At 43.4% G+C, this 23,557-nt stretch overlaps 1 protein-coding gene and 1 long non-coding RNA gene across 3 annotated transcripts in view; one reads left to right on the top strand and one right to left on the bottom strand.

The window, feature by feature from the left end:
• Positions 1-23,557, top strand: part of LOC121277296 (beta-1,4-galactosyltransferase 1-like) — a 58,898-nt gene that overhangs the window by 12,142 nt on the left and 23,199 nt on the right. For both annotated transcript variants that reach the window (XM_041186578.1, XM_041186577.1), the window contains one exon: positions 15,324-15,559. In XM_041186578.1, coding sequence (XP_041042512.1) covers positions 15,324-15,559 — 236 coding nt within the window. The remainder of the gene's footprint in view (positions 1-15,323; positions 15,560-23,557) is intronic.
• Positions 1-23,557, bottom strand: part of LOC121277298 — a 37,870-nt gene that overhangs the window by 6,506 nt on the left and 7,807 nt on the right. The window contains exons 2-3 of the long non-coding RNA XR_005942852.1: positions 20,797-20,897; positions 1,381-1,609 (exon numbers count right to left, since the gene is read on the bottom strand). This is a non-coding gene — a long non-coding RNA (uncharacterized LOC121277298). The remainder of the gene's footprint in view (positions 1-1,380; positions 1,610-20,796; positions 20,898-23,557) is intronic.

The raw sequence follows: 23,557 nt of genomic DNA, 5'->3' as shown, positions 1-23,557 counted from the left end.
ACATTAGAATTAATTTTCTTTCCTCAGCATCGTCTAAGCCATGTACCCCTCTCTGTTGCCTGACCGCTAGAAACTACTCCCTAGGATCATCCCCAGCCGGGCACGTCCCTATATCTTTCACAATATCCCTCAATTCTTGTACTCCAAGTGGGGTGGAAGATGTCATGTTCGGGCCAGCTGGCTCCTGACCATCTCCCTCTGCTTGTGCTCTAGTGGTTTCAAGGGGGGCCATTGGGGCAGACAGTTTTTCCGGCTCTGGAATATATGCCGGCGGTGGATCCTTTGGTGGAGGTTCCCCTTCACTGCTGCTGTATCTATCTGCCCTGTCTGCTAAATCATCCTAATCTACATCCCCTTGACCATTTTCTTCACCTCTTCTGGGTGCGAAAGCACACAGTATTCCCCTCTGTGGCTAGCTGATCTTGCAGCCTCACTATCAGTTTCTGACACTTTGTGTGATCACTGGTACTGTTCCTCTTTTCCTGAGCTGCACAGTGAATCACATTCATAGCTGTTTTTAAATCACTACATTGTTGTTTCCATCCCTCCACCTCAACTTTAGCTGCTTGGGCTTCTCCCTCCTACTCTTTTCATTAGCCAATTTTTCACACTGTAACTGATTTTGGTTCATGTGCATCAAATCCGCACTTCTCTGTCCCTTTAGATCAGTTACCTTCTCACTAAGGCAGGCTATCCCCACTCCGGAGTTTTTTATTCTCTTCCTCTAGTCTGTCTCTCTCCCTCCTAGCCTGCTGTCGGCATTCTATCCATTCCTCAAATAAACATCCAGTCGCTACAGACTTCTGTACCTTTTTAAATTTCTGACATCTTTGTTTGAGCAATTCTCCAAAGGGCCTCCCTAGCGGATTTTCCCTTGTCGCCAATGTCGCCCTCATACTCCTCATACTGCGGCCACTTCCCTATTATGTATTTTTGGAGGAGTCCCTTCCAGTCAAAACAATCCAAGTCCCCAGGGCTTGGAGATTCCCTTTGATTTGTCATTTTCTGTTAATAGCTATGAATTAACCCAAACTCCTGTTCTCTGTGTACTTTGCCACCTCGGTTTGGCTCGAGTCTCCCGCTAACTCAACTGAGAGATTTATTCTCGAGCCCACCCAGGGACACCAAATATGTTGACCGGAGGTCACCGGTAACGGTTGTTGGCTTAGTACAAAGAGGAGAAGAGTCAATTCTCTCTCAACTCTAATTCGCTCTATTCAAGTCGTTAGATCATCCACATACAGCTTATACGTCTTGGTTAAATATAGACATGCAGTTTACGGCAGGTTATACAGTTTTACACCCAAAACTAGGATCTAAACGCACACCCACTAGGTTTCTCTGACTCTCTGAGTGGTCACAGAATATAAAAGCTAATACCTGAAAAAGAGAGTTGATGCTGGCCAGGCATTCCATTCTCTCTCTCTTGCGTCTATACGTTGCTGACATAGGTTCTTCCACTTCCGTGATGGTTGTTCGCCACAGTTTTTGCTGCCTCCACGCCCGAAATTCTCCATTCTTATACTGAATCTTATCTCTTCAAGCTGTGCTCTGTCTCCCCCGTTGGTTTAGGCTTGCTTGCCTAGTCTGTGGCATCTTCTCATTGGCTCTGTCTCAAGAACATAGATAGCATTACCTCGTTACTCCTTTCCTAAATAAGGATTTGTCTTATCACATTCCCTTTGTTTTCCAAGAAACTCAGTTACTTCAAACTGGTTCCAGCCAGCTCAGGCCAGTGACTGGAATCGGGTTACTTCAGGTCAAAAGTTGCTTTTGCCTATGTGTCAGCAGTTTGGCTGCAGACCCTGGCCAACAGGCACCTCTATTTTGTGTGGCACTGCCACTGTGCTACGTGGGATAAATTAAGAGTTCTAGCAGTTCAAAACTAGACACTCTTGGTCATCAAGAGCAGAATTGTATTCCACTGGCATTTGTAATCTTATGGTGCAGGGTATTCCTCACATTTCCGTCACCATGAAGCCAGGTGACCAACTTAGGTTCAATGAGGAGTTTTGAAAAAGATGCCAGCAGTGGCACTAGGCATACCGAAAATGAGCTGACAACCTGTGAAGTCACAACACAACTTGCATACATGATGCATGCTAAGACCATAAGACATGGGAGCAGAAATTAGGCCATTTGGCCCATCGGGTCTGTTCCACCATTCAATCATGGCTAATAAGTTTCTCAACCCCATTCTCCTGCCTTCTCCCCGTGACCTTTGATCCCCTTACCAATCAAGAACCTATCTATCTTGGTCTTAAATACACTCAATGACCTGGCCTCCACAGCCTTCTGTGGCAATGAATTCCATAGATTCACCACTTTCTGGCTAAAGAAGTTTCTCCTCATCTCTGTTCTAAAAGGTCTTCCCTTTACTCAGAGGCTGTCCCCTCGGTTCCTAGTCTCTCCTACTAATGGAAACATATTCCCCATGTCCACTCTATCCAGGCCTTTCAGTATTCTGTAAGTTTCAATCAGATTCCCCCTCATCCTTCTAAACTCCATCGTGTATAGACCCAGAGTCCTCAAACGTTCCTCATATGTTAAGCCTTTCATTCCTGGGATCGTTCTCATGAACCTCCTCTGGACCCTCTCCAGGGCCAGAACATCCTTCCTGAGATACGGGGCCCAAAACTGCTCACAATATTCTAAATGTGGTCTGACCAGAGCCTTAGCCTCAGCAGCACATCCCTGCTTTTATATTCTAGTCCTCTCGTAATAAATGCCAACATTGTATTTTCCTTCCTAACTACCGACTCGACCTGCAAGTTAACCTTAAGAGAATCCTGGACTAGGACTCCCAAGTCCCTTTGCACTCCAGATTTCTGAATTCTCTCCCCATTTAGGAAATTGTCAATGCCTCTATTCTTCCTACCAAAGTGCATGACCTCACACTTCCCCACGTTGTATTCCATCTGCCACTTCTTTGCCCATTCTCCTAACCTGTCCAAATCTTTCTGCAGCCTCCCTGCCTCCTCAATACTACCTGTCTCTCCACCTATCTTTGTATCATCTGCAAACTTAGCCAGGATGCCTTCAGTTCCTTCATCTAGATCATTAATGTATAAAATGAAAAGTTGTGGTCCCAACACTGACCCCTGCGGAACTCCACTAGTCACCGGCAGCCATCCTGAGAAGGACCCCCTTATCCCCACTCTCTGCATCCTACCAGACAGCCAATCTTCTATCCATGCTAGTACCTTGCCTCTAACACCATGGGCTCTTATCTTACTGAGCAGCATCCTGTGCGGCATCTTGTCAAAGGCCTTCTGGAAGTCCAAGTAGATAACATCCATTGGCTCTCCTTTGTCTAACCTACTCGTTACCTCCTCAAAGAATTCTAAGGCATGACCTCCCCTTGATGAAACCATGCTGACTTTGCCCTATTTTACCATGCACTTCCAAGTATTCTGAAACCTCATCCTGCTAAGCAGTGGAAGCAATATGCTATGGACACATCTAAGTGAGCTTGCAAACAATGGATCAGATTAAAGGTCAGTGTTGCCATATCCAGTCATGAATGGTGGTGGACAATTAAATAACTAATGGGAGGAGAAGGCTCTGAATAGCCCCATCTTCAACAATAGCAGAACTCAGCATGAGGGTGCAAAAGGCAAGGCTGCAACATTTGCAACTACTTTCAGCTGAGTGGATGATCCATCTTGGCCTACCACCACATTCGCCAGTCTTCAGTCAGTTTGGTTCAAACTGTATGATATGTAGAAATGGCTGAGTGCAGTGGATGTTGCAAAATCTTCAAACCCAACAACATTCCAGCTGCGGTGCAAAGACTTGTGCTTTAGAATGAGCTGCATCTCTAGTCAAGCTGTTTCAGCACAGTTGCAACCCTGATATCTACATGGCAAAGTGGAGAATTGTCCAGGTATTCCTGTCCATAAAAAGAACAGTCTAATCTGACGAATTACTGCTCCTTCAGTCTACTCTCAATCACAAGCAAAGTGATGGAAGGCGTTGGCAGCACTATTAACCTGCTAACCATTCTACAGCTTGGGTTCCACCGGGATCACTTGGTTTCAGACCTTGCTACAGCCCTTGGCCTAAACAAGGAGCTAATTTTCACAGTTGAGAGTGACTATTCATGGTAACAGGGTGCATTTGACAGTATGTCACCAAGGGGCTTTAATAGAATTGAGGTTACGTAGGCTCTGGGGTGGTGGGGGAGGAGGACAGAGGAGAAACTTTACTGGCTTGAGTCAAATCTAGCACAACCACCAGTGAATTGTGGCTGCAGTGTGTACCATTTACAACATACAGTTGAGCAATTCAGCAGCACCTCCCAAGCTCTCGAGCCTACCACCTTGAAGGGCACAGACACTTGGCAACATCACTAAGTTTCCTATCCTGATTTGGGCATATATCGCCCACTGAAAGGGATTGACATTTAATTTGGAAGATGGCATTTCTGACAGTGCAGCACAGCCTAGGTGATTCGCTAAAGGCTGAGGATGAGGGTTTAGTTGCCTGACATTGTTACTGTGAGGCACCACTGAACCAAGACTAGTACTTAAGAAAATACAAATGATGTGACAGAGACTCAGCAGGTCTGACCGTATTTGTGAAGAGAGAAACAGAGTTGACGTTTCGAGTCTGTATGACCCTTTTTCAGAGCTACAGAGAAATAGAAATGTGATGAAATTTATACTGTTTAAAGGAGTTGAAGCAGGTGAGGCTGGATAGAAGGCCAGCAATGGGTGGGGGCAAAGGAGAGATTGACAAAGATGTCATGAACAAAAGGACAAAGAGTTAATGGTAGTGGTAAGGGCTAAAAAGGGTGCTGATAGTGGCAAGGGTAAGAAAACAGAATATGATAATGGAACAAGGGTAAACACTCAAAGAAACATTATCAAGCAACAGATGGCCCTTGTGGGGGTGGGGTTGGGGGAGGGAGCGGTGGTGGAAAAAAAGGGATCAAAATGGGATAAAGGGGGATACAAAAGGGGATAAAACAATGAATAAAAATAAGTGGATAAAAAATAAAAATGAATCTTGAAAAAAGGGGTGAGGATAGGAGAGAGAGAGTTCATGGTCTGAAGTTGTTGAACTCAATGGAAAATCCTGAAGGCTGTAAAGTGCCTAATTGGAAGATGAGGTGCCGTTCCTCCAGTTTGTGTTGTGCTTCAGTGGAACATTGCAGCAGGCTAAAGAAGGACATGTGGGCATGAGAGCAGGATGGTGTGTTGAAGTGGCAAGCAACAGGAAGGTCTGGGTCATGCTTGCGGACAGACCGAAGGTGTTTCCCAAAGCGGTCACCCAGCCTGCTTTTGGTCTCTCCAATGTAGAGTAGACTGCACTGGGAGCAGCAAATGCAGTAGACCAAATTGAAGGAGGTGCAAGTGAAGAGCTGCTTCACCTGAAAGGGCCCTTGAGTGGTGAGGAGGTAAAGGGGCAGGTGTTGCCAGTTCTGCGATTGCATGGGAAGGGGATGAGGTGTTGGGGGTGATAGAGGAGTGGACCAGGGTGTCCCAGATGGAATGGTCTCTGTAGGATGCTGTCAGGGGGTGAGGGGAAGATGTGTTTGATAGTGGCATCATGCTGGAGTTGATGGAAATGGTGGAGGATGATACTTTCAATGTGGAGGCTGATGGGCTGAAAAGTGAGGACACGGGGGACTGGGAGGGAGAGAAAGGTGTGAGGGCAGCGGTGCAGGAGATGGGTGGGACATGGTTGAGGGCCCTGCCCACCACAGTGGGTAGGAAACCTCAGTTAAGGAAGAAGGAAGATGTATCAAAAGCGCCGTTTTGGGAAGTGGCATCATTGGAACAGATGTGATGGAAACTAAGGAACTGAAAGAATGGTATGGAGTCCTTACAGGAAGCAGATTGTGAGGAGCTGTAGTCAACGTAGCTGTAGGAGTCGCTGGGCTTGTAATGGATATTAGTGGACATTCTGTCACCAGAAATGGAGACTGAGAGGTCAAGGAAGGGGAGGGAAGTGTCAGAGATGGACCATGTGAAAGTGATATAAGGGTGGAAATTGGAAGCAAAATTTATAAATTTTTCCAGGTCCAGACAAGAGCATGAAGCGGCACCGAAACAGTCATCGATGTACTAAAGAAGAGTTGTGGGAGGGGTTCTGAGTAGGACTAGAATAAGGAATGTTTCACATATCCCATAAATAGACTGCCATAAGTGGGGCCCATGTGCGTACCCATAGCCACCCCTTTTATTTGGAGGAAGTGTGTGCATTAATATGTCCGTGTACTTCCACAAGGCATTTGATACAGGACTGCACAATAAACTTGTGCGTTTAGTTATAACTTGTTGAATAAAAGGGACAGTAGCAACTTATATACAAAATTGGTTGGGTGACAGGAAACAGTGTAGTGGTTAATAGATGTTTTTCAGGCTGGAGGAAGGTTTGTAGTGGAGTTCCCCAGAAGTCAGTGTTGGGACCATTGTTTTTCCTGATATATATTAACGACCTTTGTGTACAAGGCAGAATTTAAAAGCTTGAGGATGATACGAAACTTGCAAGCCTTGTGAACCATGAGGGGGATAGTGTGGAACTTTAAAAGGACATAGGCAAGCTGGTGGAATGGGTGGACAGGTGGCAGATGCGATTCAGTGTAAAGTGATTCCTTTGGTAGGAAGAATATGGAGAGACAATATAAAATAATTCTAAAAGGGGTGCAGAAGCAGAAGGACCTGGGTGTATATGTGCATAAGTCATTGAAGGTGGCAGGACTGGTTGAGAGAACAATTAATAAAGCATAAGATATCCTCGACTATATTAATAGGGGCATAGAGTACAAAAGCGAAAAGGTAATGTTGACACTTGTATAAGACACTAGTCTGGCCTCAGCTAGAGAGAGTATTGAGTCCAGTTCTGGGTGCTGCACTTTAGAATGGATGTGAAGGCATTGGGAAGAGTGCAGAAAATATTCACTAGAATGGCTCCAGGGATGAGGAACTTGAGTTACAAAGATAGATTGGAAAGGTTAGAGAAAAGAAGGCAGCAGAGATGGGATTTGATTGAGGTATTCAACATTGACATGTCCGGACAGAGTAGATAGAAGGAAACTGTTCCCACTTGTGAAAGGGTCAAGAACAAGAGGGCACAGATTTAAAGTGATTGGGCAAAAGAAGCAAAAGCGATTTTATAAGGAAAAACTTCTTACGCAGCAAGTGGTTAAGGTCTGGACTACAATACCTGAGTGTGTGGCAGAGGCAACTTCAACTGAAGCATTCAAAAGGGAATTAAACTGTTATCTGAAAAGGCAGGATGTGCAGGGTGACAGGGAGAAGGTGGGAGAATGGTACTAAGTGAATTTCTTATTCTGAGCTGGTGCATGCACAATGGGCCAAATGGTGGCCACCTGTGCTGTAACAATCCTGTCATTCCGCTGATGGCCTAATGAGTTTAGTATTGACTTTGCAGGAAGAGGCCAGGTTTAGTGCTAAAAATTGCATATGTCAGTATCAGGAGTGGATTGGCCAGGCTCAACTGATTTCTCCACAAGTCGAATCATCTGTCAGCACTCATAGTTCAGATTCCTGCATGAATAATTGCCACATTAAGGTTGCCAGCAGCCAAATAACTAATCCAGTCAAAATCATCACTTCAGGCAAGGAGAAAATATACAGTGTAGGAGAAGGAGTAAACTATTCATCCGCTTGAGTCTCTTTCACCATTCTATAAGGACATGACTAATCTGTACCTCAACTCCATTTGCTCGCCATTTCCCCTTGATATCTATGTCTCATAAAAATCAGTTGACCTCAGTCTTGAAAATTTCAATTAACCTGGCAACCACAACTTCTTTGGAGGGCCAATGGGGCAGCGTGTTCCAGATTTTCACTACCCTTTTGTGTGCAGAAGTGCTTCCTGATATCACTCCTTAATGGCTGTGCTCGAATTTTAAGGTTGTGCATTTTTTGTTTTGAATTTCCCCACCAGGGGAAGTACCCCTCCAATCTCTTTATCATTTTAACAAACATTTAGATGGATCTTCTAAACTCAAGGGAATGAATACACACTAAGTTTATTTCAGACTTCCAGCATCTGTAGTATTTTGCTTTCATCCAAATTTGTACGACTTGTTTTCACAATCTAATCCTTCAGCCCTACTATAATTTTGATGAAAGTGCCTCATCCAAGGCAAATATATATTTCCTGATGTGCAATTTCTCACTAGTGATTGTCCTTCTTCAGATGGGGCAGACAAAGGCTCTATACAATAAGTATCGTTTACTCGCTTTTCTATTGAAGTAATGCCCTTTAGGGAAGGAAATCTGTCGTCCTTACCTGGTCTGGCCTACATGTGACTCCAGACCCACAGCAGTGTGGTTGACTCTTAAACGCCTTAGAAAGTTGTAACAAACAGCAACAAACTCTCAAAAAAGGAATGAAACCGAGCGGGCCACCCGGCACCAACCTAGGCACCGTAAGCAACAATGGCATTCTCAGCCCTGTCATACCTGCAAAGTCCTCTTTACTATCATCTGTGGACTAGTGCCAAAATTGGGAGAGTGGTCTCAGACTAGTCGAACAACAGCCTGACATGGTCATCCTCACAGAAAGATACCTTACAGATAATGTCCCAGACACCACCATCAGCATCCCTGGTATCCCACAGACAGGACAGGCCCAGCAGAGGGGTATACAGTTGGGAGGATGTTGTCCTGAGAGCCCTCAACATTGACTCCGGACCCCATGAAGTCTCATGGCATCAGGTCAAACATGGGCAAGGAAACCTCCTGCTGATTACCATGTACCACTCCCCCTTCAGCTGATGAACCAGTGCTCCTCCATGTTGAACACCACTTGGAGGAAGCACTCAGGGTGCCAAGGATGCTGAATGTACTCCTGGTGGGGTGGTGGGGGACTTCAATGCCCATCACCAAGAGTGGCTTGGTAGCACCACTACTGACCGAGCTGGCCAAGTCCTAAATGACATAGCTGCTAGACTGGGTCTGCGGCATTTGGTGAAGGAACCAAAAAGAGGAAACCAACCTCACCAACCTGCCTGCCACCGATGCATCTGTCATAGACTCATAGAGGTCTACAGCACAGAAAAAGGCCCATCGAGTCCGCACTGGTCAATCAAGTACCTAACTATTCTAATCCCGTTTTCCAGCACTCGGCCCATAGCCTTGTATGCTATGGCATCACAAATGCACATTCCAAATACTTTAAATGTTATGAGGGTTTCTGCCTCTACCACCCTTTCAGGCAGAGAGTTCCAAATTCCCACCACCCTCTGGGTGGAAAAATTTCTCTTACATCCCCTCTAAACCTCCTGCCCCTTACCTTAAATCTATGCCTGCTGGTTATTGATCCCTCCACCAAGGGGAAGTTTCTTCCTGTCTACCCTATTCATGCCCCTCATAATTTTATACAGTTCAATTATGTCCCCCCCTCAATCTCCTCTGCTGCAAGGAAAATAACCCCAGTCTATCCAATCTCTCCTCATAACTAAAACTCTCCAGCCCAGGTAACATCCTGGTAAGTCTCCTCTGCACACTCTCTATCACATCCTTCCTATTATGCAGATTCCAGAACTGCATGCGATACTCTAGCTGCGGCCTAACCAGTGTTTTGTGCAGTTTCAGCATAATCTCCCTGCTCTTATATTCTATGCCTTGGTTAATAAAGGCAAGTATTCCATATGCCTTCTTAACCGCCTTATTTACCAGTCCCGCTACCTGAAGGGACCAGTGGATATGCACACCAAGGTCCCTCTGATCCTTGGTACTTCCCAGGGTCCTACCATTCATCATGTATCCCCGTGCTTTGTTTGTCCTGCCCAAGTGCATCACCTCACACTTATCCGGATTAAATTTAATTTGCCACTGTTCAGCCCATCTGACCAGCCCGTCTATATCCTTCTGTAATCTAAAGCTATCCTCCTCACTATTTACCACCCCATCAATTTTCATGTCATCTGTGAACTTATTGATCAACTCTCCTACATTCAAGTCTAAATCGTTTATATATACCACAAACAGCAAGGGACCCAACACCGATCCCTATGAAACCTCACTGGACACAGGCATCGAGTCACAAAAACACCCCTCAACCATCATCCTCTGCTTCCTGCCACTCAGCCAATTCTGGATACAATTTGCCAAATTGCCTTGAATCCCATGGGCTCTTACCTCCATTATCAGTCTCCCATGCGGGACCTTATCAAAAGCCTTGCTGAAGTCCAAGTAAACTACGTTAAATGCATTGCCCTCATCTACACACCTGGCCACCTCTTTGAAAAATTCAATCAAATTGGTCAGACATGACCTCCCCTTAACAAAACCATGCTGACTGTCCTTGATTAATCCCTGCCTCTCCAAGTGTAGATTAATTCTGTTCCTTAGAATTGTTTCCAGTAGTTTCCCCACTGCTAAAGTTAGACTGACTGGCCTATAGTTCCCTGGTTTATCCCTTCCTCCCCTTCTTGAACAACGGTACCACATTGGCTATCCTCCAGTCCTCTGGCACCTCTCCTGTGGCCAGAGAGGTATTGAAAATTATTGCCAGCGCCCCTGCTATCTCCTCCCTTGCCTCAGCCTGGGATACATTTCTAAACGTAGCTGCTCCCAGTCCACTCTGGCCAAATCATACGCGATCTTATTAAGATCGGCCTTCCCCCAATTTAGAATTCTGATTTCTGGCCCATCCTTGCCCATTTCCATAACAACCTTGAATCTAACAGTTATGATCACTATCTGCAAATGTTCTCCCACTGATACCTCTACCACTTGCTCGGCTTCATTCCCTAAAATTAGGTCCAGGACCTTGTAGGACCTTCTATGCACTGGACCAAAAAGCTCTCCTGGATGCATTTAAGAACCCCCTCCCCTCTAAATCTATCACACTATGACTAATCCAGTTAATGTTGGGGAAGTTGAATCCCCCACTATTAATATCCTGTTATATTTATACTTCTCTGAAATTTGCCCACATATCTGCTCTTCTATTTCTCTCTGATTGTTTGGGGGTCTATAGTACACTCCCAGAAATGTGATTGCTCCTTTTTATGTTTTTAAGTTCTCCACATATGGTTTCATTTGAGGAGCCTTCTAAGATATCATCCCTCCTTACTGCTGTAATTGATTCCTTGATCAATATTGTTTTACCTCCTTCCCTGTCTCACCTGAAGACCCTATATCCTGGAATATTGAGCTGCCAATCCTGCTCTCCTCTCAACCATGTCTCTGTGACAGCAATGACATCATCCTTCCATGTGTTAATTTGTGCCCTCAACTCATCTGCCTTATTCATCATACTCCTTGCATTAAAATAAATACCATCCAACCGTGCCAGACTCCCTTGTGCTTTAACATGCCTGTAATTTCTATGCCTTCCAGACTCAATTGCTCTCTTCTAAATTTGGCTGTGTATCTCCCCCTGCTGAACTTCCTTTCAGGGTTCCATCCCCCTGTCAAGTTAGATTAAACCCTCCCCAACAGCACTAGCAAACCTCCCTCCAAGGATTTTGGTCCCGTTCTGGTTTAGGTGCAACCCTTCGGCCTTGTACAGTTCCCACCACCCCCAGAAACGGTCCCAATTCCCAGAAACCTAAAGCCCTTCTTCCTGCAGCATGTCTCCAGCCAGACATTCACCTGAACTAACCTATTTCTCTACTCACTAGCGCATGGCACCAGAAGTAATCCCAGACTGTCCATGACAGTATCGGTAGGAGTGACCACCGCACAGTCATTGTGGAGACGAAGCCTCACCTCCACATTGAGGATACCTTCCATTGTGTTGTGTGGCACTACCTCCGTGCTAGGTGGGATAGATTTCCAACAGATCTAGCAACTCAAGACTGGGCACCTATGAAACGGTGTGAGCCATCAGCAGCAGAATTGTATTTGAACACAATCAGTAACCTCATGGCCTAGCGTATCCCCCACTCTACCATTACCATTAAGCCAGGGGATCAACCCTGGTTCAGTGAAGAATGTAGAGGGGCATGCCAGCAGCAGCACTTGGCATATCTAAAAATGAGGTGTTAACCTGGTGAAGTTATAACACAGGGCTACTTGCGTGCCAGACAGCATAATCAGCAAGTGATAGGCCTAAGCGATCCCACAGATCAGATCTAAGCTCTGCAGCCCTGCCACATCCAGTCATGACTGGTGGTGGACAATTAAACAACTCACTGGAGGAGGAGGAGGCTCTACAAATATCCCCATCCTCAGTGATGGAGGAGCCCAGCACATCAGTGCAAAAGATAAGGCTGAAGCATTTGCTATAATCTTCAGCCAGGAGTGCCGAGTGAATGATCCATCTCTGCCTCCTCCGGAGGCCCCCAGCATCACAGCTGCCAGTCTTCAGCCAATTCGATTCACTTTGTGATATCAATAAACAGCTGAAGGCATTGGACAGTGCAAAGGCTATGGGCCCTGCCAATATTCCAGCAATTGCACTGAAGACCTGTGATCCAGAACTTGTCGTGCCTCGGCCAACCTGTTCCAGTACAGCTGCAACTGGCATCTACCCGGCTCTGTGGAAAATTGCTCAGTTATGCCCTGTACACAAAAAGCAAGACAAATCCAACCTGGATGATTACCACCCCAAGAGTCTACTCTCCAGTAAAGTATGGAAGGGGTTATTAACAGTGCTATCAAGCAGCAGTTGCTTAGCAATAACCTGCTCACTGATGCCTAGTTTGGGCTCTGCCAGGGCCAGTCAGCTCCTGACCTCATTACCACCTTGGTTCAAACATGGACAAAAGAGCTGAACTTGAGGCGAGGGTGACTGCCCTTGACATCGAGGCAGCATTTGACCAAGTGTGGCATCAAGGAGCCCTAGAAAAACTGGAGTCACTGGGAATGGGGGAAAACTTTCCACTGGTTGGAATCAAAGTACAAAGGAAGATGGTTGTGGTTGTTGGGAGATCAGTCATCTCAGTTCCAGGACATCATTGCAGGAGTTCCTCAGGATAATGTCCTCAGCCTATCTTCAACAATGACCTTCCATCCATCATAAGGTCAGAAATGGGGATGTTCGCTGATGATTGCACGATGTCCAGCACCATTCGTGACTCCTCAGATACAGAAGCAGTCTATGCCCAAATGCAGCAAGACCTGGACAATATCTAGGCTTGGGCTGCCAAGTGATGAGTAACATTTGTGCCACACAAGTGTCAGGCAATGACCATCTCCAACAAGAGAATCCAACCATCGGCTATTGATGTTCAAATGGCATTGCCATCACTAAATCCCCCACTATCAACATCCTGGGTTACCATTGACCAGAAACTGAACTGGACTATCCATATAAATACTGTGGCTACAAGATCAGGTCAGAGGCCAGGAATCGTATGACGAGTAACCCACCACCTGACTCCTCAAAGCCTGCCCACCATCTACAAGGCACAAGTCAGGAGTGTGATGGAACACTCCCCACTTGCCTGGAAGAGTGCAGCTCCCAAACACTTAAATTTGACACCAGGACAATGCAGCCCACTTGATTGGCACCACATCCACAAACATTCACTCCCTCCACCACTGACGCACAGTAGCAGCAGTGTGTACCATCTACAAGATGCACTGCAGAGGTTCACCAAGGCTCCTTTGACAGCACTTTCCAAACCCACGCCCACTAAGGGCAGCAGATGGATGGGAACACTACTGTAAGTCTCTCACCATACTGACTTGGAAATATGTCGCTGTTCCTTCACTGTCACTGGGTCAAAATCCTGGAACTTACTTCCTTACAGCACATTGGGTGTACCTACACCATGGACCGCAGCGGTTCAAGAAGGCAGCTCGCCGCCACCTTTTCAAGGGCAACTAGGGATGGATAATAAATGCTGGCCCAGCCAGCAAAGTCCACACCTCATGAATGAGTAAAGTGCTCTTGATATGAAGGCCGAAAAGCATCGGGATTTTTGAATTCAGTTTGTATCTGTGACTAGTTTTTAGCAATTTATGTATATGAACACAAATCCCTTTGCCCCTACACACCACCTAGTTTGTCACCATTAAGGCAACATTCCGATGTGTCTTTCTCAGATTCTAAGTGGCTGGTATCACACTCTTCAGCATTGAACTTTGTCTGCCATAGGTTTGCCCCCTCACTTAGTCTGCCTATGCCCCATTGTACTTCCAATCCATGCAATTTATTTTGCAGTGGTTTGCGGAGGGATAGAATGGAACGGATTATTAATTTAAACAAAATAAGAAAAACATCTGTGATACTAAAATAATCGAGTTAGAGAAAGCTCTTCAGAAAGTTAAACATATTCAGAAATCTAAGGAACTGGGGTACCTTTTCACAAAACTGTATTTCACAGATAATAAGGACCGAAAATGCTGGGAAACTCGTAAACCAGACAACCTCTTTGGAGAGGGATGTAGTTAATTTTTCAGATCAATAACCTTTAATCAGAACTGGAAAATGGTAGAGCTCATACAGATTATAAGAAAGTACAAAGGGCAGGAATGAACAAAAGGAAGGACTGATGACAAGACGCTGGATAGTGCAAAGTGAAAAGGAGGTGGCCATGGGACAAGTAAAATAAAAGACCAGCTTAGATGAAATGTAAATTGGAACAGAAAAATCATCACCAGCTGTTTTCCATTGAACTGAAGATGGCATGTGCTTGGGAAACGAAACTTGCATTTGTAATAGTGTCATTCACAACCTCAATGTTCCAAATTGCTTTCTAAAAGTGAAGTGCTTTTGAATCATTACTGTTAATGATGGAGGAAACGCTGCAGCTAGTTTGTGCATAGCAAGCTCCACAGTCATGTGATATTGACCCGATAACTTCCTGCTTTTAGTACTGTTGAATTAGGAATAAATATTGCTAGGCTCTTCTTTGAAATAGTGTCAAGGAATTTTTGGTATCCACTTGAATCGGAGGGCCCTCCGTTTAACGTTCTATCTGATGGGTGAGAAAGCTGATCCAAAACGTTGAGCTTGCATTCGCCCCTGCAATAAGTTTCGGGACTGTACTCAGTGTTGTCAGAGGCTCATTTTTTTCCTGGTAGGAATGATACCAACTGACGCTGGGAGTAGTTGACTGTTCTCTTGGTCAAGAAGTGACGAAGGAACTAAAATTAAAGTTAAATGTATTTGGAGGATGTGACTTTAAAATCCTGGATGTGAGTTCGAGATTTAATTTCTAGTTTGTATTGGGTTAGCTGATCTTCACCTGGGTGATAACAGAGTTTCCCAAAGTGAGCAGCAAATCTCTTGGGGTTCCAGTTTCAGATCGTTATTCAATGATCTTTGATAAAGTACCACTGTGTTAGTCAATTGACGATGGGCTCAGCTACGATGTTGCCCAAAGCCAAGTAAAATGTGCATAATGTTTTTGAACTGATTCTGGATTATCTTTTTCTCTTTAGTGGGACCACTCGAAATTGGATTTTCTCAGTCTGTTAATCTGGAGGATGTGCAAAAGATTAATCCATTGGTGAGGGAAGGAGGTCGATTCGCTCCAGTGGAGTGTACAGCTCTTCAGAAAGTTGCCATCATTATTCCTTTTCGCAATCGTCTTCAGCACTTGAACTATTGGTTATATTACTTGCATCCAATTCTCCAGAGACAGCAACTTGATTATGGGGTGTATGTCATTAACCAGGTAAGAAATTGCTTCTACAATGTAATTAAAATCATATCATGATTACAATTCAGAAGAAGGCCATTCGGCCTGTTTTGTGCATGCTGGCTGTCTGCACAAACACTAACTTAGCCCCACTCCCTGCCTTTTCCCCACAGACCTGCAGATTTTTTTCCTTTCAGATAGTTCTCTTTTGAAGGCCTTGGTTGAATCTGCCTCCACCACACACTTTAGTACATTCCAAATCCTAACAATTTGCTGCCTAAATATGGTTTTTCTGCCTGTTGCTGTTAGCTCTTTTGATGTACCTTATATTGGTTTCCTCTGGTTCTTGACTCTTACCCCAACATGAATAGTTTTGCCCTATTTACTTTGTCCAGAGGCCTCTGAACTTTCTACATTCAGCCTGATTCTTGTATTACCAACCTTTTTCATCTTTCTATCTCTTTTGTCATCCAGGGAGCTCTGGATTTGTTTGCGCTGCTTTTCCCCTTCATCAGAATGGTGACTGTACCTAACTATCTTCTCTTTAAATGTAGCCCAGTGTTCAGTTACAGTTTTGCCTGCCCATCTTTGATTCCAATTTAGCTAGGCCAGATTTATTTACACCTCATTGAAGTTGACCCCCTCCCCCCCCCAGTTAATTATTTTTACTCTGGACTGCTCCTTGCCCTTCTCTATAGTTAGCCTAAACCTTGTGATGCCATGGTCATTGTCCCTTAAATGTTCCCCTACAGACACTTGATGCGGTTGACCTACCTCATATTCTGCAGAAACAGATCTGGAATGCCTCCTTCCTCATTGGACAGGAAACATACTAAAGTAGAAAATTCTCCTAAACACACTCTAGAAACTCTCCCTCTGCCCTTTACACTGCACTAGTACTATCCCAGTCTATGTTAGGATAATTAAAGACCCCCATTTTAATTACTCTATAATTCTTGCGCCTCTCTAACTTACTGGCAAATTGTTCCTCAAAATTTTTCCCATTAATTGGTGGCCTATGGAATACACCCAGCAATGTAATGGTAGTTCTATTGTTTCTTAACTCTAACCAAAAAGATTCTGTTCTTGCCCCTCTGGGTCATTCTATCTCTTTCCAACACTGTAATGTTTTCATTAATCAATACTGCTAATGCTCCTCCTTTTCTTTCCTTCTCTATCTTTCCTGAGCACCTTGTATCCAGGAATATTTAGTACCTAGTTCTGTCCTTTTTTTTCAACTGGTCTCTGTTATCGCCACATCATATTTCTATGTAGCTATCTATGTCTGCAGCTCGCCAATCTGTTCGCCATCTTCTGTGCGTTCACGTGCCTGCACAGTAAACCTAATTTAGACTTTATTGTATTCCCTCTTGCTCTAACCTCATCTAATATGTTTGTGCTGTTTGCCTTTCTCAATTCTCTGTACATCTTGGTTTTCTTCAATAATTTCCTCCTGGTTCCCACATCCCTTCCAAATTAACTTAAACCCTTCCCAATTGTACTCACAAAACGCCCTGTAGTTCCTAGTTCTGTTTGGGTGCAACTTGTCTAGCCTATACAGGTCCCATCTTCCCAGAAGCAGTCCCAGTGTCCCAGGAATCTAAAGCCATTCCTCCCCTATCTCTTCCACTCATTCTTCTACTCTTTCCTCCTATTTCTATTCTCGAGGATGGTTCAGAGAAGGTTTCCTAGACTAATACCAGGAATGGGTGGGTTGCCTTATGAGGAAAGGTTAGACAGGCTAGGCTTGTATCAACTCGAGTTTAGAAGAGTAAGAGGTGACTTGATTGAAACCTTTAAGATCCTGAGGGCCTTTGACAGGGTGGAGAGGATGTTTCCTCTTGTGGGCGATTCTAGAACTAGATCACAGTTTAAAAGGAAGGTGTCACCATTTAAGACAGATGAGAGAATTTTTCTCTGAGGGTCGTGAGTCTTTTAACTCTTTTCCTCAAAAGGCAGCGGAAGCAGGGTCTTGAATACTTTTGAGGCAGAGATAGATTCTTGATAAGCAAATGGGTGAAAGGTTATCGGGGGAAGATTACTATCTTAGACATGATCTTATTGCATGATGGAACGGCTCGAGTGGCTGACGACTCCTCATTCATATGGTGCTGGTAGTAATATGGAGATTATTACCTCTGAGGTACTGCTTGCTAGTTTCTTCCCTGGCTCCCTAAACTGTACCTGCAAGACCTCATCCCTGTTTTCTACCTATTGGTACCTGTCTGCTGGTTGTTTACCCTCTCTTCTCTGAGTGCTCTGCAGCTGCTTAGTGACATCCTTGACCCTGGCACAAAAGAGACAACATATCACCCTGGGTTCATGTGTGCAGCTTCAGAAGCGCCTGTCTGCTCCCCTAACTATCGAATCCCCAATCAATATTGCTTTTCAAATCTTCCTCATGTCCCCCAGTGAAGCTCAGCTAGCTGTGGTGCCATGGACTAGGCTCTTGCTCCATATCCCAGCGGAACTATCATTCTCATCAATATTCAGAACAGAATGAGAGTTGGAGAGTGAGATGCGCTCTCAGGAGAGGCCTGGTCCTCTTTGACTGCCTGACTGTTGCCCATTCCCCCTCTGCCTGCATGCCCTTATTACGTGGGTGACCATGTAGTGACCAGTAGATCTTAAAAAGAGGTAAGAATTTCCCAGTGATCAATTCAAAGGATTGCACAAGATTTCACATTTTAAGACTTTTTAACTACACAAAAGCACCTAATGCACTAAACTACAGAAAAGGTATTTCCCATTAATTTTTTAACACAACTGAAAATCCAAGCCACGATTAAGCATTACACCACCCTCTCAGAAGAAATGTGTACTGTTAAAGTCCCCAAGTTACTCTCCACATTACTGTTAAAGTCTCTAAGTTCCTCCCAGCTTTAACAGGATCTCTTCTCTCTGCCCCATCCAGTGCCCTGTTAAACAAAGTCCTTTCACTCAACCCTTTTGAGCATAATTGCATGCACTTCCAGTAGCAATGTACCCTATGGTGATTCTGTGGTCTGTGACTCTTCACAAGTGTCATTTTTTTTGGACCAGGAATCCATCCTCACCAGCATTTTGCTTGGTGGTTAACAAAACAAATGGGCCTTTTCTTCTGCTGGGCATGGCAGCACCCATTTCCAGTCTCTCTCTTCAGATTTCCCTGTTTGACTGATACTCCTGTGATTCCAAACCTCCTTTGTCTGTGAGCTACTGTGTTAGGATGTTGAAAGCTGCACTTTCCTTTCAATAAGTGTTGACCTGGGCCCCTGTCCTGTGTCAGCCATGTCACATGCTTATCTCTGGGCAGATTTAGTACCAGTTGCATGGGCTTGTTTCCAGGCAGATTTCGTAGGTGGTCCCATCCCCCTTTCCAAATTTCTCCATTGAATTAAATGAGAGTTTAATACATAGCCATCTAATAAAAACCAGCATCATAACAATACGTGCAATCCACTAAACTCTCAACTTTGCAAATGCACTGCATTGATTCCAGCTGCTGCTCAAGCTTCGAGCCTGGAACTTGTGCTGCTACAGCTGACAACACTTCCTGCACCTGTTTTTAGACTGGACACAAGAAGGGACCTGGAGTTCCCACATGGAGCAGGATGAGCACTCCTTGTGTCTGAGCTGCCTTGCTATGCCCCTATTTATTTGACTATTAAACTTAACTACTTAAATGAAGATTCATGGCTTACCAGCTATTCACCAATCAGCTGCTTCTCCTCTGGTAATGTCACTTCGTTGTGTAGGGAGGTTAACTGAAATGCTTTTACTTAACTCTTTTCCAAAGCCCTGAGATTATATTCTGTTGAAAAATTTAACCCTGAGAGCACCAGTATCCACCATCTCAGAGATCTCCAGTAAATTTTCTGGGGTTACTGGGTAACATATTTTCACACAGTGTGTTACCAACTGCCCTTGGAAACTTGTTGGTGTTAGGGTTGGGTGGGTGAGCATTGCTTCAATGTTGCCGTAAATTGTATTCCATACATGAGGATAGTGATTATGGTAATCAGGTTATTGCTTGCTGTATTTGGGCATGGGGTGTGATCATAATTGGTATGATCTTTGTGATAGGAACAAATTTCTGTCCTTTTGTCATGGAAAAAATAGCTAAAGTCATAATGGAGGCAGTATCTCAACATTGTGTTATTTCATTTAGTGGCTGTGTATTAGTAATCCAGAAGTTTGGACTAACACTTAAGAGAATGAGAGTTTAAATCCCGTTAGTTTGTGAATTTGATTAAAAATAAGATTTTTTTCTTCTAAAAAAATCTAGAACAAGGCTGGAATCTGTAAAAGTGCCCGTATAAAGTGTTGTGAAAATCCAACTGCTTCACTAATATCCTTTTAAAGAAGTTAAGCATTCAGTACCACTCCAACGTTGTTGAATGCCCTTTGAAATGGCCTGGCAAGCCATTCAATTCTTTCAAACCTCTACAAAAATTAAGAATATACAGGATGGATCATTCAACTGCAGCTCTTTCATTGGGCATTTTCCTGGGGCTGATTATAGTTGCAGCAGATCTAAAATGTTTTGACGTTATTTATAAATGCTAGTTCCTTGTTAGAAAATGTGATTCCAAGTATTTTCTCAGCTGGTTTCTCTTTAATGGTCATATTTATGTATTTTCCATTGTGTATGGTGGTTGAAGTAATATGCCCGTAAAACAGTGGATAGTTAAAGACCTATATGTTCAGCTAGGCTATCCCACCTGGTTGTCACTAAGTAAGTCACTCTAATCTTTAAAAATGTGTAATGGAAACTGGTTAATTTGGTGTTTTCCTGAGGCATTGAGTTCACTGTAATCATATGGACCTATAACATAACTCTGTTAGTAACAGAATAACTTTTTTCCCATTTGGCACTTATAGAAGTATGCTGCAGAAATTTCTACAGTTTTAAACTTTTAACTTTAGTGATCGTGAAACTGTTCAATCTGACTTTCTTGGGGATGGTAGAGTGTAGTGTAAGATGTACATTACTGTAGCCTGAAAAGGTGCATGAGCAAGATACTGTACCTTTAGAATGTAATAAAGGCGATGAATGAAGTGAAGTATCTACTGAACTGTTTCATAATTTTAATGGAAGGTTATTTGGAAATATTTGCATCCAAAAATGCAGGCAAAAGATGTAAAATAAAACTGCAAAGTGTTGAAAATATGAAAAATTTGCTAAAATGTTTTATAATCTGACGTACAAACTGTTTTAGGTTCCAATTTGTATATTGAGGCTACCAGGTTTTCATCCTGTGGTGAAGCTACCCAGAAGACAGAATACTTACAACAACTTTCTACCATTCAGAGTTTAGTGGTTTGATGGTGTAATTTTCAGGTCCTTGTTCTTTTGTTCTGTTATGGGTGAAACATCATTTTGTCGACACTCCTGCTGAAAAAGGTCAAGCCTCGTTTATTTTTATTCCATAAATGTAATTTCTCCAGTCATGGAATCATAAGACATGTTACAGTTCTTGCTTTTTCTAGCACCCTTTTTTCAAGTGAAAATCAATTAAGCATTCATAGGTTTCATTTGATGTAATCAGCCTATGTTTTTCACTTTTACACAATGTTAATGTAACCTAAATCTAAAAATTAATTCCATTCATACCTGCTTATTGCAATACATATAGGAAGTCTAATATGATTCCAGCTGATAATTGAAGGCAGAAAGCATTGTCTATCTTTCACACAGATTAAGCTGTTCTCCAGAATTATTTTACAAAGAAAATAATTAGCAGCAGAAACATGACAGAAATTACACAAAACAATTTGGATACAGTTCAGAAGGAGTTATTTTATTTAATCCTCAGTTTTTATGGAACAAAGGCGCATCTGTGCAAGGCATAAACATTGCAGTTAGGGTGATCAAGTAGGATTCTAGAAAAGAAAATGATTTGGCCCCACTTGTCACCATGATGTGACTGAGTTGTTGCCTTTTGCTATTTCCATTGGGATTACATACAAAGGATAACTTTCTGACTATGCTATTAGTGAAGAGCCTCCAATTACCTATCACCCCCTTCCCCTAGCCCATGCACATCTGATAATCAGAGATAGAAGCTGTGCATGATCGTCCAGGCGTTTAGTTTAATGGATGGAGAATTGAGAGTAACTTAAAATGAAAGTTTCCACTTCTGCTGCTGGCAGGAAAGATGTGAAGTTGGAAAATTGCCTGTTTTTAAACAGAATTGCCTCTAGGAGCATTGGTGCTTATGTGAGACAGAGTTTTTCACTTTGATTTCACTGTCTTCCTGAGATTTATGGGGAGGGCTCCTGAGACAGATGAAGGAATTTCTTCAATAGCAAAGTATCAACATGATTGCTGGATTCCTAAGAGTTTTCTGTCCAGGTAAACACCCAGCATGAAAGACTTCAGGATCTTGTATCCCTTCAGTTCTGAAACTCCAGAGAGATGCAGAAGGAGTTTCTGATGCCTCATAATGTTCCTCATTCACTTGGCAAAGAATATTTCTGTATGCTTTAACACATTTCCTCTTGGTGTCAATTCTTTGTAAACTTTAGGTGGTGAAAGTACCCACTTGGGCACTGAAACCTCTAGCCCCAGCTTCAGCCATCTCACCTGGCTCCTTACAAAGTGGATCAGTAACTTGTATGAAGGGTCACAGTTTGTTTGACAACATCTCCCCAGGTGTTCAGATGACAGCATGCTTAGAGGAAATTGGATTTCAGCAAACATTGGTTAACAAGTTAAAGCCTCCGCATCAAAGTATTTGAGATGAAATAGATGAAGGGCCAAGGCCCACAATGCAGATGTTGGAAAGAATGAGACATACCCATTAGTGATTGGATGACACCAAGCTTGATTTTTAAAAGCTGGTAGGTTGTACCAAGTAGGTTAGATGGAGAGAAATAGGAAGTGTTGGCTGCAATTTGGGATATGGGGTAGAGGAGGCAGTGTCCTGAATTAATGCAGCAAGGATGGAAAGGTGTTCTGACACATTCTCAGTTTAGGGCCTAAATTTTCACATCAGGATCTCAGGAGCCATGAAATCTCAGATTTGCAACACCGCCATTTTTTGCCTGTCTTGTGTTTGAATTTGCACGTTCTTTTCTGCTGCTGACAGATAAGAGATTTCCTGCCTTATGGCACTTATGCTTGCTTGGGTCTTTGATAAAAGCCTGAGAGTCCTCAGAAGGTAACCGGTTTGGAAACTCTTTTGGAAGAAATGAGTAGAAAATTCAGTACAGCTGTGTCTTTGGTGGGATTGACCATATAGGAAAAATGTTCTGTGATCTGGAAGGAGGCTTTGAAATGATGAGATTTTTCATGTGCCCTGTTTAAGATGTAATGCAGCATTTGCTCATATCCTTGAATGTAGATGCAGTATTCATCTGGGCTGGATTTGAGAATTGTGGAAAGTTGAATTGTTGAAGGTGGAAAATAAAGAGTAGCATGAAAGAGAAAACTGAACTTCTACATCCATTGGTAAAGTTTCCCAAAGGCGATCCATTTGAGATTTATGGTGTGTGTATCCACAAATGAAGAAATCTTTTCTTCAAGGACTGCCTTCTAAACAAAAATGTAAAATATTTTAATTGTCCTATGAGTGATCCTGGCTATCATCAAGATGTTCTGAATCTGCCATTTCATGGCGTGCACAAGAGAGTGTAGAATCAATATTTGGAACTGCACATTTTGGCGGTCAACATCAGAAGTAGAGTTTTAGCTTGGAAATTACTGTTGGTGGTACCAGATTAAGGCACATTAGAGGTGAATGTTTGTATGTTTTCAGGTAAATATTTAGTTGGTCTTAACAAATATTGAGTGTATACTAGGACGAAAACTTGAGGTGTGGATGTGAAATTTTCTACTTTAGCAGCTATATTAACTGTTTATTTTAAATGGGTTAACACCTCTGCTAAATAGTGGAGAGAGGATTGTCATATGAACATAGTAACTAACTTTTAGAAAGCAAAGGACCTCACTGATATGGCGAGAGAACCTTAGCAAGGGATGAGAGCAAATCACTTGGAAGAATTTGGAAATATAACTTCATTAGAAACAAAAATCAAGTGCTCTTCAGT

The sequence above is a fragment of the Carcharodon carcharias genome, chromosome 4, assembly GCF_017639515.1.
Source record: "Carcharodon carcharias isolate sCarCar2 chromosome 4, sCarCar2.pri, whole genome shotgun sequence".
NCBI lineage: Eukaryota > Metazoa > Chordata > Chondrichthyes > Lamniformes > Lamnidae > Carcharodon > Carcharodon carcharias.
This window is presented reverse-complemented; position numbering and strand designations above follow the sequence as displayed.